A 13,780-nucleotide genomic window follows, 5' to 3' on the forward strand; every position below is an offset into this window, starting at 1 on the left:
GTGCCATCCTTACAATCGTTCTTATGCTTAAGCTCATTGTTGCAGCCACTGTGTCAATCCACCTCATTGACGGTCTCCCTCTTTTCCGCTGACCCTGCACTCTGCCAAGCATGATGTCTTTCTCCAGGGACTCATCCCACCTGACAACATGTCCAAAATATGTAAGACGCAGTCTCGCCATCCTTGCCCCTAAGGAGCATTCTGGCCACACTTCTTCCAAGACAGATATGTTCTTTCTTTTGGCATTCCATGGTATATTCAATATTCTTCACAAACACCACAATTCAAAGGCGTCAACTCTTCTTTGGTCTTCCTTACTCATTGTCCATCTTTCACATGCATATGATATAATTGAAAATACCATGGCTTGGGCAGGCACACCTTAGTCTTCAGGGTGACATCTTTGCTCTTCGACACTTTGAAGAGGTCCTTTGCAGCAGATTTACCCAATGCAATGCATCTTTTGATTTCTTGACTGCTGCTTCCATGGCTGTTGATTCTGGAACCAAGTAAAATGAAATTCTTGACAACTTCAATTTTTTCTCCGTTTATCATGATGTTGCTTTTTGGTCCAGTTGTGAGGATTTTTGTTTTCTTTATGTTGAGGTGTGATCTATACTGAAGGCTGTGGTCTTTGATCTTCATTAGTAAGTGCTTCAAGTCCTCTTCACTTTCAGCAGGCAAGGTTGTGTCATCTGCATAACACAGGTTGTTAATGAGTCTTCCTCCAATCCTGATGCCACGTTCTTCTTCATATAGTCCAGCTTCTCGTATTATTTGTTCAGCATACAGATTAAATAGGTATGGTGAAAGAATACAACCCGGACACACACCTTTCCTGACTTTAAACCAATCAGTATCCCCTTGTTCTGTCCGAACAACTGCCTTTTGATCTATGTAATGGTTCGTCATGAGCACCATTAAGTGTTCTGGAATTCCTATTCTTCTCAGTGTTATCCATAGTTTGTTATGATCCACACAGTCGAATGCCTTTGCGTAGTCAATAAAACACAGGTAAACATCCTTCTGGTATTCTCTGCTTTCAGCCAGGATCCATCTGACATCAGCAATGATATGCCTGGTTCCACGTCCTCTTCTGAAGCCAGCCTGAATTTCTGGCAGTTCCCCGTAGATATACTGCTACAGCTGTTTTTGAATGATCTTCAGCAGAATTTTGCTTGAGTGTGATATTAATGATATTGTTCTATAATCTCCACATTTGGTTGGATCACCTTTCTTGGGAATAGGCATAAATATGGATCTCTTCCAGTCAGTTGGCCAGGAAGCTGTCTTCCATATTTCTTGGCATAGACGAGTGAGCACCTCAAGCGCTGCATCTGTTTGTTGAAACATCTCAATTGATATTCCATCAATTCCTGGAGCCTTGCTTTTTGCCAATGCCTTCAGAGCAGCTTGGACTTCTTCCTTCAGTACCATCGGTTCCTGATCATATGCCACCTCTGAAATGGTTGAATAATGACTAATTGTTTTTGGTATAATGACTCTGTGTATGCCTTCCATCTTCTTTTGATGCTTCCTGCATCATTTAATATTTTCCCCATGGAATCCTTCCCTATTGCAACTCGAGGCTTGAATTTTTTCTTCAGTTCTTTCAGCTTGAGAAATGATGAGCGTGTTCTTCCCTTTTGGTTTTTCATCTTCAGCTCTTTGCACATGTCATTATAATACTTTACTTTGTCTTCTCCAGAGGCTCTTTGAAATCATCTGTTCAGTTCTTTCACTTCATGAATTTTTCCTTTTGCTTTAGCTGCTCGACACCCAAGAGCAAGTTTCAGAGTCTTTGCTGACATCCATCTTAGTCTTTTCTTTCTTTCCTGTCTTTTCAGTGACCTCTTGCTTTCTTCATGGATGATGTCCTTGATGTCATTCCACAGCTCATCTGGTCTTTGGTCACTAGTGTTCAATGCATCAAATCTATTCTTGAGATGGTCTCTAAATTCAAGTGGGATATACTCAAGGTCATATTTTGACTCTTGTGGACTTGCTCTGATTTTCTTCAGTTTCAGCTTGAACTTGCATATGAGCAATTGATGGTCTGTTCCACAGTGGGCCCCTGGCCTTGTTCTGACTGATGATATTGAGCTTTTCCAATGTCTTTTAAAACAGATGTAGTCAATTTGATTACTGTGTGTTCCATCTGGTGAGGTCCATGTGTATAGTCACCATTTATGTTGGTGAAAGAAGGTATTTGCAATGAAGAAGTCGTTGGCCTTACAAAATTCTGTCATTCCATCTCCAGCATTGTTTCCATCATCAAGGCCATATTTTCCAACTACTGATCCTTCTACTTTGTTTCCAACTTTTGTATTCCAATCGCCAGTAATTTTCAATGCATCTTCATTGCATGTTTGATCAATTTCAGACTGCAGCAGCTGATAAAAATCTTCTATTTCTTCATCTTTGGCCCTAGTGGTTGGTTTGTAAATTTGAATAATAGTCTTATTAACTGGTCTTCGTTGTAGGCGTATGGATATTATCCTATCACTGACAGTGTTGTATTTCAGGATAGATCTTGAAACGTTCTTTTTGACAGTGAATGCAACACCATTCCTCTTAGAGTTGTCATTCCCAGCATAGCAGACTATATGGTTGTCCAATTCAAAATGGCCAATACCACTCCATTTCAGCTCACTAATGCCTAGGATATCGATGTTTATGTGTTCCATTTCATTTTTCCATTTTACCTAGATTCATACTTTGCACATTCCAGGTTCCGATTATTAATGGATGTTTGGAGCTGTTTCTTCTCATTTTGAGTCGTGCCACATTAGCAAATGAAGGTCCCGAAAGCTTTCCTCCATCCACGTCATTAAGGTTGACTCTACTTTGAGGAGGCAGCTCTTCCCCAGTCATCTTTTGAGTGCCTTCCAACCTGGGGGGCTCATCTTCCAGCACTATATGAGACAATGTTCTGCTGCTATTCATAAGGTTTCCACTGGCTAATGCTTTTCAGAAATAGACTGCAGGGTCCTTCTTCCTAGTCTGTCTTAGTCTGGAAGCTTAGCTGAAACCTTTCCTCCATGGGTGACTCTGCTGGTATCTGAATACCAGTAGCATAGCTTCCAGCATCACAGCAACACACAAGCCCCCACAGTAGAACCAAGTACAGACATGTGGGGGTCCATGATGCTACAGACAGCTATATTCTTGATAATGTTAACATACTTGAATGGATCAGTTTTTTTTTTTTTTTTCTTTTTAATGCTTTATGATTGGTGGTTTAAAAAATCCTTCCACATTGAAAGACTGTGATGCTGAATGCTTCAAAGGTCAGTGGAGCAAGGGCCAGGGTTTGGGGACTATGGCTTCAGGGGACTTCTAAGTCAATTGGCAAAATAAATTCTATTATGAAAACATTCTGCATCCCACTTTGAAGTGTGGTGTCTGGGGTCTTAAATGCTAACAAGCGGCCATCTGAGATGCATCAATTGGTCTCAACCCACCTGGATCAAAGGAGAATGAAGAACACCAAGGTCACAAGATAATTATAAGCCCAAGAGACAGAAAGGGCCACATGAACTAGAGACTTACATCATCCTGAGACCAGAAGAACTAGATGGTGCCTGGCCACAACCGATGACTGCCCTGACAGGGAGCACAACAGAGAACCCCTGAGGGAGCAGGAGAACAGTGGTATGCAGACCCCAAATTCTCATAAAAAGACCAGACTTAATGGTCTGACTGAGACTAGAAGAATCCCGGCAGCCATGGTCCCCAAACCTTCTGTTGGCCCAGGATAGGAACCATTCCTGAAGGCAACTCATCGGACATGGAATGGACTGGACAATGTGTTGGAGAGAGATGCTGATGAGGAGTGAGCTACCTGTATCAGGTGGACACTTGAGACTGTGTTGGCAACTCCTGTCTGGAGGGGAGATGGGAGGGTAGAGAGGGTTAAACCCAGTACCCAGTGCCCTTGAGTCGATTCCGACTCATAGCGACCCTATAGGACGGAGTAGAACTGCCCCATAGAGTTTCCAAGGAGTGCCTGGCTGATTCAAAGTGCCAGCGCTTTGGTTAGCAGCCATAGCACTTAACCACTACGCCGCCAAGGAGAGGGTTAGAAACTGGCAAAACGGTCACGAAAGCAGAGACTGGAAAGAGGGAGCAGGCTGACTGATAAGGGGGAGAGTAAATAAGAGTATGTAGTAAGGTGTATATAAGTTTATATGTGAGAGACTGACTTGATTTGTAAACTTTCACTTAAAGCAGGATAAAAATTATTTAAAAAAAAAAGATTGTGATGACACTTTTCTATGTTTATTCCTAGAAGCCTCATGTGTCTGTTTTTCCTTATTCTGTGTAAATAGATTTTCGCCTATGATGTAAGGAAGGAATCCAATATAGATACCCATATTCCCCGTTTATTCAAATGTCCATCCTTTCTCCCAAACTACTTCATTAAAACTCTGTCACATATGAAGTGTCCAAGTATGTGGGTAGATTTTTTAGATTACCTAGTCTGCTCCAAGTATTTTTTTAAATACAATATTTGTAAGGAGCATGACCACCGAGACCATTAAGGCATAGCATTTTTCCCAACTGTCTCTTTTTCTCACACAAATTTTGGACATGTTTTAAAAATTGCTCTGTGGAAGCAGGTTTAGTTGTATTATTACAATATACCCATATATTATTTTGAAAGATTGTAAGAAAATGACCATTTTCCAATGATTCACTAGCACATGTGGTTAAACAAAGAATGGTAGGGATTACGGAAAGAAAAAAAGCCTTTTATGTCACCATATCTGAAGATTTAATCTGTCCATATATGTGAAATGTCTTTTTATGAGAATAAAACTCACCAACCAATGACCTTAGAATTTATATCAACTTTTCAAGATCATTGTGTCTAAGTTTGAGTTACTAAGGGTTCACGCCTTGTCCAGAGCTCTTGTAACATTAAAAGGATGAGGATTTCTACAACTTGGAGGAAATTGTCTGTTTTCTGGTAGGCATACTGCCTGATCATGTTTTTAGAATATAATAACTGCAAACACAAGACTCTAAGTTATGAGAAGTAAGGTGTGCTCCTGTCCTATGCTTCACAATGGACAGGCTTTCTCAAGGGGTAGCCCCCCCTTTTTTTTTTAATAGAAAATGTTTTAAAAGTCTTATGTGTAATTTCTACTTTCAATCTGTAGCTAAGAGGAAAAGGTGGCTTAAGACCCAACTTTTAAAATTTGACTAAGTAAAAAGTTAGTGTTATTATTCTTATTCTAAATTTCCAATTAAATATCAATCCGGAAGATAATCATTTTTACTTCATAACATAGAAGCAAAATTTGAAAATATATGCACATTAATTTTTGAAACACAAATATAAGTCTTATTATTTGATGAAAATGAACCTTTTCAGAAGATAACATTTTTAAGCCCTGCCTATGTCTTTTGCAGTTTTCAGTTGTTATGATCTTGCTTTTCTATATTTACAGTGAAAAGGAAAACATGCTGCTGGTGAAGGAGATAAAATAAAGACAACTGAGAGAGACTGACCGAATTATTTTAACAGGATTAATATGTTTCACACTCATAACTAATGCTTTTAGAAAACTAAGTCAATGCAATACATTACCTGAAGAAGCTTATCATAGTAATAAACACTGGTAGAATTTGGCTGATCATGTCTGGAAATTATAGACTTTAAAATAATAAATCAAGTGCTTAAATATGGAAAATATTAGTTTCCCTTCTGTCTTAAATATTTACAAATTCTGGATTTTAGGGTAAAAATCAATGAAAGATGAAATCCCAATTATTTCTTAAGACAAATTCAGATTCTCCTATCTCTCCAAAATATGGTTAAATTCATCCAGAAAAGCAGGATCCAATATATTGCATAGGTTGATAGGTTATATGATAAATAGATAGATTGATAGGTAGGTAGGTAGGTAGATCGGTAGAATTCCATGAAATTTATTGAAATACTAGTTCTACAGATGCAATAACTTACTCTTCTAGAACTAAAGGAACATTAAAGATTATGTCAGATTGTTCATATTATAAAAAATAGCAACAAGAAATTATCATATCAGCAGGCAAAGTTTAAAAGGTTCATAAGAAGTTATATCCTGCCCAGGAAAAAAACAGACAATAACAACAAAAAACCTATTGTATAGTTAATAGACTTGGTATCCATAAAAGCTTATTGAAGCCACAAAGGTTCAGATAAGAGGTAGAAAGAATGTGGAGCACAGGGCTAATGAGCATCTACAGGAATAGAGTCCCATGAAAACTACAAAGAATATACAAGCCTTGCAAACAAACCTCAAAGCTTTTTTTTTTCATTACCTGTCCCTACTGGGGTCAAAATAATGCTTCTTTCATTCAGCCTGGAACTCTAATATGTCAAGCCCTGTTTACAACTCACATCTGATTGACTGATAAGCCAAACCACAATAATCACACTTAAGACAACACCTCAGACCTCCTGATAGAGATGCCAATAGATCATGGAGAGATGTTCTGGCATCACTTTGTTTGACAGACTGTTAAAAATCCCCTTGCAGAATGCCAGAATACAAGACATTCTCACAATCTTAAAGTAGCCTCACACAATTTGTGACGAACAGTTGTATAAACCAACCAACATACAGAAAAATAAATGAACCAAGAATCAAAATACAATGGCTATTTCTTACTGGATTTCAGAAACAAAATTTTTAGTATTTGTTATTTCATTTTTTAAAAAATCCAAATAAATCTTTCTTTAGGCTTGTTAACAGTGTCCTGGCTGCCTGGACTAAGGGATTTCTTCTTAAAAATGCAGCAATGATTGTGTGATGCTCCATGGAACTTGTTCCCTATACTCAGTTTCTTCTGTAAATACACTGCTGATAGGATTTATATATTTCTCACAATACTGTGTAAAAAACTACATACAGACCTGAAGCACAGTGCCCTCTGGTGTACAGATAAAATGAAATATTCATATAACCATATCTACTGGATATAAAAAAAAAAACACACAAAATATATAAAACAAAGTTGGGTTCTACATAAATTCTAAACCAATCACTAGGAATTCTAAACTTTTATTAACGAACAAACCAAACTGATAACTTTATTTAAAACATTCTTTTGGCATAGATCAATATAATCTAATCCATTCAGGCAGCCACTTGTAAACTCCTCTATTTAATGGATTCACCGGACTTTGGGTCAGCAGACAGTCTTTGTTGAATTTAATATAGGACACCTTTTGTGTGGCTTATTCAGACTTCAAATTTAGAAGAGAAATAAAAGTTTAAGGTCGTATATCTTAATCTCCTTTTCCTTGGTCTTTGCTTCCATGTCCTATTTATCTGCTCCATCTTTTTATTCCACTGCTGCTTCCCAAGTTTATCTGCTCTACCTTTTTATTCCAAGGCTGCTTCCCAAGTTTCTAAATGCAAAATTGCCTTTCAGTTAAAAAAGGATGAAGTGACTTAAATTCTCAGTGACTACTAGAAGAAACCATTTTCATTTAGGCTGAAAACAATAACTTATCATGGTATAAGGGAGAAAGGAAGAGCAACTTCATTTTAAAATTGTGGCTATTTAAAATGAAAAACCATTTCTCAACCTTTTGGCTAAGATCAAAAGTAAAATGAGAAACTCAGCCTCAGGGTTAATTGGCATTTACTTTAAGGTGGTGTAATAATCTAGATTTTTAGAAATGAGGCCCAAGTGGTCACCATTATCTTTTTTTTTTTTTCTTCACATTATGTTAAATCTACAAAACATACTTTTAAATAACAAAGAAACATTACTATGGTACATAATAAATAATAACACTTCTGATAATAACACTTTCCCATCTGAAACTTTTCCTTAAAGAAACTTCTCATTTATACACAACCTTCAAGGATGGTATCACTGTAATTGCTTTCCCTTTGCTTCATACCTGTATATCTTGTATCTTGTGCTAAATCCCTGCCGGCTTCTGTCCACAAAATCTGTGTACTCCTGTGAGCGATGGAAGGGTCCCTTATCAGAGAGGAGCCAGTCGAAGGGACTTGTGGCATGCTGATCCGAGACAGCAGCAACTGCTAAAGCCCAGCAATGAAGACTCAGTGCTATCCACTCCCATAGAGCCATGAGAGAGAACAATTCAGCACCAGCTCTGCTCCGCCATACCATGCTTCCACTGGGGGTGCAGAGCCTTCATCCTCTTAGCTTGCCCTCAACACCTAGACAAAATACACAGGCAGTTAGTTAGCCTCTAGGAGATTCCCTCCTATCCATGAAGGTGCTGAGGTGGCTAATAGTCTTTTCTAAGTATTATTTAATACCATCATTTCAAATTAGGTGATAGCAAAAGTGATTAAGCAAGCCAAAATAGTTATATATTTTCAGAGTTGTATGTCTTTCACTTTGTTGTTTTTTTTTTTTTTTAATTTATTGAATAATAAGTCAATGAGCCATAACCAGGTTTTTCCTAACATGTCATCCAATGGATCATCAAAGTCTGTGGAGGTAAATTTGGACGTTCCCACTAACATTCTTCAGACTGCTTAATTTTTTATAGAACTGGATACTTTCAAAATAAATTTTGAATATATTTACCTATTTCATAAGTTATGTTATAAATTTTAATTTCTGGGTATATTTTATTGTATATTTTATAGTCATCAAAAATACTTTTAAATGAATTAAAGATACTCAGGTACTTATTTCCACAAAACAGATATAATAGGAATAAAACTGTGGGTCTGAAAATAAACAAATACACAAATATGTGTATTTATACATATACGCACGTGTCTATCAATCATCCCTCTCCTATACACAGATAAATAGATGCGTGTGTGTATTTGCGCATACACATACACTTTTTTTTTCCATTTTCTCTTAGAAATGAGCTGCTTCTGTAATTATTTAACTACTATCATAACCACAAAAATTAAACCCGTTACCGTTGAGTCAATTCCAACTCAGTGACCCAGTAGGACACAGTAGAACTGCCCTATAGGGCTTTCAAGGCTATAAATCTTTACTGAAGCAGACGGCCACGTCTTTCTCCAGAAGAAGCGCTGGTGGGTTGGAACCGCCTACCTTCCGATTAGCAGCCAAGTGAGTGCTTAACTAATGTGCCACCACGGCCCTTTAACCAATATCATAACCACCATTATTTCTAGGACTTTCAAAATATTTTAACGTGAATCTGTATCTTATGAGATAAATAGTTACAGCTACAAAATTCATACACATACATAAACAAAGACAATGAAGATTATTCATAAACTGTAAAACCAATACATTATTTTTATAAGGATCCAGAAATAGAGTAACAAAAAGTTCATTCCCTGTGTGACTTGGTATAACTTTATGCAAAGCAACTTAGGCAACATCTAGATAAAACAGTCTACACATATTTTCATTCAATTCACTTTCTAACCTCAGTATTTTTTTCAAAAGATATTATCCATGGCACGTAAGTCTGTATACAGATTATGACTAATGAGAATGTTTTGATAGTGAGAGCTTTTATTCAGAAAAATCTCTCTACAAAGAAATCAAAATACACAGTACTAAATAAAATATTTTAATTACAGTAGTTACCATATTTCTGCAGTGTTTGGATAAGAAAACAGGCAGCTTTAACTTGCTTTTTAGTTACAATCCCATAATTCATCATGGTATCCTAAAATATTTAGATATACAGCAACAATTTTGCAACTATAAAGTATCTTAAAACAGTGATAAAATATGACTGACCTATGTCCTCAGATTCACAGCTTTTCCCACTACACAATTAGAAGGACCCATACCCACATATTATATGGCTGTCCCACTTACTGTGAGTTGCCCACTGTGGTGATTAAAGAATAATCTGTTTTGTAGATAGGACAGGAAGTCTTTCAAGTGAAGAATATTTTTTAATGATTTGTTATAAAAATGATAGCATGATTTAATAAAAATAGGATCAGAGGATGAGTTGGACAATTTTGGGACTCATTAGTTATTTGTGTAAATGTGGGATTGTCAAATAATCCAACTCATAACTTCCAATTCTGCTAAAGAAGATAACTTTTCTTTTTACATTTTCATTCTTTTCGGTATGTGCGAACTATATTATTTATCTTAAAAGAAATATAGTTTACTCTTATAAAATAAGAATTACTAATATAATGGTGTAGTGCAATTTTCCTTATAAGTATTTTTCGTCTTTTATTCATACATATACATGTTTTTATTCTGCTGATAAAATATACTCACACTAGCAATACCTTTTATTGTTTTAAAAATTTATATTTTCTTACTTCTATTAAGAATTCCTTTTTTATTTCAAAAATAAAGGTAGAATAATTTTTTCAGCCATGCTACTTGTCAAAATCCATATTACATAGCTAATCTTAAAGGAAATAATTTTTAATTGAATGAAACTCATAGTCATACCAGTTAAACATATAGTTCTCTTACCACCACTTAATCGTGAATAAAAATGGTATTAAGCATGTTTAAACAAAAATATTTCATCCTTCTTAATTAATAACTTGAAAAATAATTCCTTGAAAACAAAATCATAGTTGCACCAAATTCATAAAATGAGTGTCAAACATTTCTTTAATCTCAAAAAACGGAAAACTCACAGAAAAGTTGAGACTAGTACAATAGTGACTCACATAGCCTTCATTTACATTCACTGATTGTTTATATTTTGCTTTCTCTCTCTCTTCAGTCTCTCACTTCTCAGAATTTTTTTAAATATGGAGACAGGGTCTAAGGAAAGTTGCCTGATTTGCTCAAGATAATGAACCCATTCCTCAAATCCCTCATCTTGAGCAAATACAATACTGCTCTGTAAGTCCTTAACATTAATGACTACTAGTATTTGGGTTTGTAAACATAAAAAGAGGAATCACCAATAAAGCCCTGTAGGGTTGAAAGTTAATTTTACCCAAGTAACTTGGTCTTTGTCTCTAGTTCTTGAGGTATAACCTCCAAAATCTGCATGTGAAATCTGGACAATAAATAAGGAAAACTGAAGAACTGACACCTTTGAATTATGGTGCTGGTGAAGAATATTGAATATGCCATGGACTGCCAAAAGAATGGAAACCATGGTGGTGTAGTTGTTAAGAGCTATGGCTGCTAACAAAAAGGTCGACAGTTCAAATCCACCAGGTGCTCCCTGGAGACTCTATGGGGCAGTTCTACTTTGTCCTATATGGTCCCTATAAGTTGGAGTGACCAAATAAATTTGTCATGGAAGAAATACAGACAGAATGCTTCTGAGAGGCAAGGATAGGGAGACTACGTTTCACATACTTTGGACATGTTTTCGGGAGAGATCAGTCCCTGGAGAAGGGCATCATGCTTGGTAAAGTAAAGGGTCAGTGAGAAAGACCTCCAATGAGATAGACTGATGCAGTGGCTACAAAAATGGGCTCAAGCATAATGATTGTAAGCATGGTGCAGGACCGGGCAGTGTTTCATTCTGTTGTACATGGGGTCGCTAGGAGTCGTAATCAATTCGACAGCACCTAAAAACAACAACCTTCAAAACCTTGAAATATCTCCCGTGATTAAAATGTCTTTGATGAGGCTTCTAGAACACACTTGAGGGTTTATGCTAGTAAAGTGATTCAAGTGGTGGCTGACCAGGCTGGAAAGACCCACCTTGTGATATCAACTGAGCTCAAGGGAGAGGAGCGTAACTTAATCATTCATGTTTATGTAATGAGGCCTCAATAAAGGCTCTGGACATGGTCGGTTGGGGCTTCCTGGTGTGTGAAAAACATCAGTGCATATGGGAGTATAATGCATCCCTTTTGGACATAGAAGCGCTGTTTTGGCAACTCTCCCAGACCTTGCCCTATCAGCCTCTTCATTTGTATCATTTTTGGTATAATGAAATTGTAATTATAGTGCTTTCTTGAGTTCTGTGAGTCATTATAGAAAGTGATCAATTGGGTGGGATTAGCGGGAGCCAGCAACTCAGAGGTAAGGGAGATCTGGGAACCTACAAGTTTATGGCTGATATTCTGCAGGGGCAGAGGAAATCCCCAAATTTGTAGCCAAAAGGTCAGAAATAAGGAAGCCCTGGAAACTACCAAGCTTATATCTGACGTTGTAAAAGGGTAGTGTGAAAACCCGAAATTTGTAGCCCACAGATCAGAAATGGAAGTGTTATAGAGACTCCCAAGGTTGTGGCTGGTGTCTGAGGTCTTGGGAAGATTTGACTCTCTGGAGGACTGTGCCCTTTAACATGTGAGGTCTGATCTAGCTCCAGATAATTGGGGTCAGAGGAGGAAGAGCTGTGTGTGCAGCTGGTATCAGAACAGAGGGAAACAGAATTAATAAAAAGATTTGATTCTTACAGTTTGGTGTCAAAGAAGTGCGACATTAGATAACAAGCCCCCACTCCCCAAACTTAATGTATTTCTTTAAAAAGCCAGATACTTTCAAATAATTTAATAGAATATATACCATTTTTTTATACCATTTTAAGTTATAAATGTTAGAATTTTTAATTTCATAAAATAAATATATAATATTCCAAGCAACTAATAGAATGTATAACATGTTATTACATTATAACATATCATATAATTACACATTTTTTATATGTTGTACAAATATTATAAATATTTTATTATTATAAAATAAATGTATAATATGTATTTCATATTATATATTGAAATTAATGCTGGCTCTGAAATGAACATCTACTAAATTGATCACTCTGTGGGTAGATGAATGAGAAATGATTTAAAATATATTTTTAACTATAAATTTGAGATAGTATTTCTTCACAGTTTTCTATATTTCTATTCTTATCTGGTAGAGTTATTAACATAGAAAATCAAAAAGAATGTAAGAATTATTGATTACGAAAAAAAAACACATTGCTGTTGAGTAGACTCCAACTCACAGTGATTCTGACTCATAGGACAAAGTACAACTGACCCATAGGGTTTTCAAGGAGCAGCTGGTAGATTCGAACTGCTGACCTTTTGGTTAGCAGCCTAAGCTCTTAACCACAGCACCACCAAGGCTCTATTGATTACCTACAATGTGCAAAATACTGTGATATGGTTTGAAATGGTGCTGGACCAAACAAGCAAAACAAAAAAAATTTTTTTTTTTTTTATATTACTGAAAATGCTGTTTCTACCCTCACAAAGAGCCTGCAGTCAAATGAGGAAGCTCTCTATAGAAGGCAGGACAAACTGTCTAAGGTCACCTCTCTGAAACCAATGCCTCTGTCAACTAAAATGCAACATTCCCCAAACAAAATGAAGTATCTTTTCTTCAAACTTTCTTTTTTTATGTTTCTGCTTTCCTTATCTCAGTAAATACTTCATCCACTCAATTATTTAAGCCCATGTTCTACTTATGCCTACCTACTTCATCCCAGGGCACATATCCAATCAATACCCAAGTTCTATGCATTCTTCCTCCTAAGACTCAAATGGATCACTTTCTGTCCACCCCCACTGTTATTTCAATGGTTCATTCTACATCCCCATCACTACCTTTATCACCTCTAATTTCTGCAATAGTTTTATAACTGGTCTTTCTAACACCCACATGTCTCTCTCCATTCTGTTCTTCTCACCAGAGTTATCTTACTAAAAATTTAAATTTAATCATACAAGTCCTTTACCCCTACTTATATAATTGTGCCCTTTGTCCTCAAGACAATGTCCCAACTCTTTAAAATGACTTATGAAATGATCCTGTCCTTTCTTAACTCTTCATTCACATCTTCCCTCTGTCTGTATGCCACCACCCAAACATCAACTCTATGTTTCAGCCATAATTTTATTCC

General features: G+C 36.6%; 1 protein-coding gene across 2 annotated transcripts in view; it reads right to left on the reverse strand.

The window, feature by feature from the left end:
* BRINP3 (BMP/retinoic acid inducible neural specific 3) overlaps positions 1 to 13,780 on the reverse strand; it is a 549,556-nt gene that overhangs the window by 520,631 nt on the left and 15,145 nt on the right. Inside the window, exon 2 of one of the 2 annotated variants that reach the window (XM_049868306.1) lies at positions 7,907 to 8,192. In XM_049868306.1, coding sequence (XP_049724263.1) covers positions 7,907 to 8,142 — 236 coding nt within the window. In that variant the 5' untranslated portion in view covers positions 8,143 to 8,192. Of the gene's footprint in view, positions 1 to 7,906; positions 8,193 to 13,780 lie in introns of those variants that run through there. The other variant, XM_049868307.1, reaches the window with a different exon arrangement.

This window comes from Elephas maximus, chromosome 24, assembly GCF_024166365.1.
Source record: "Elephas maximus indicus isolate mEleMax1 chromosome 24, mEleMax1 primary haplotype, whole genome shotgun sequence".
Taxonomy (NCBI): domain Eukaryota; kingdom Metazoa; phylum Chordata; class Mammalia; order Proboscidea; family Elephantidae; genus Elephas; species Elephas maximus.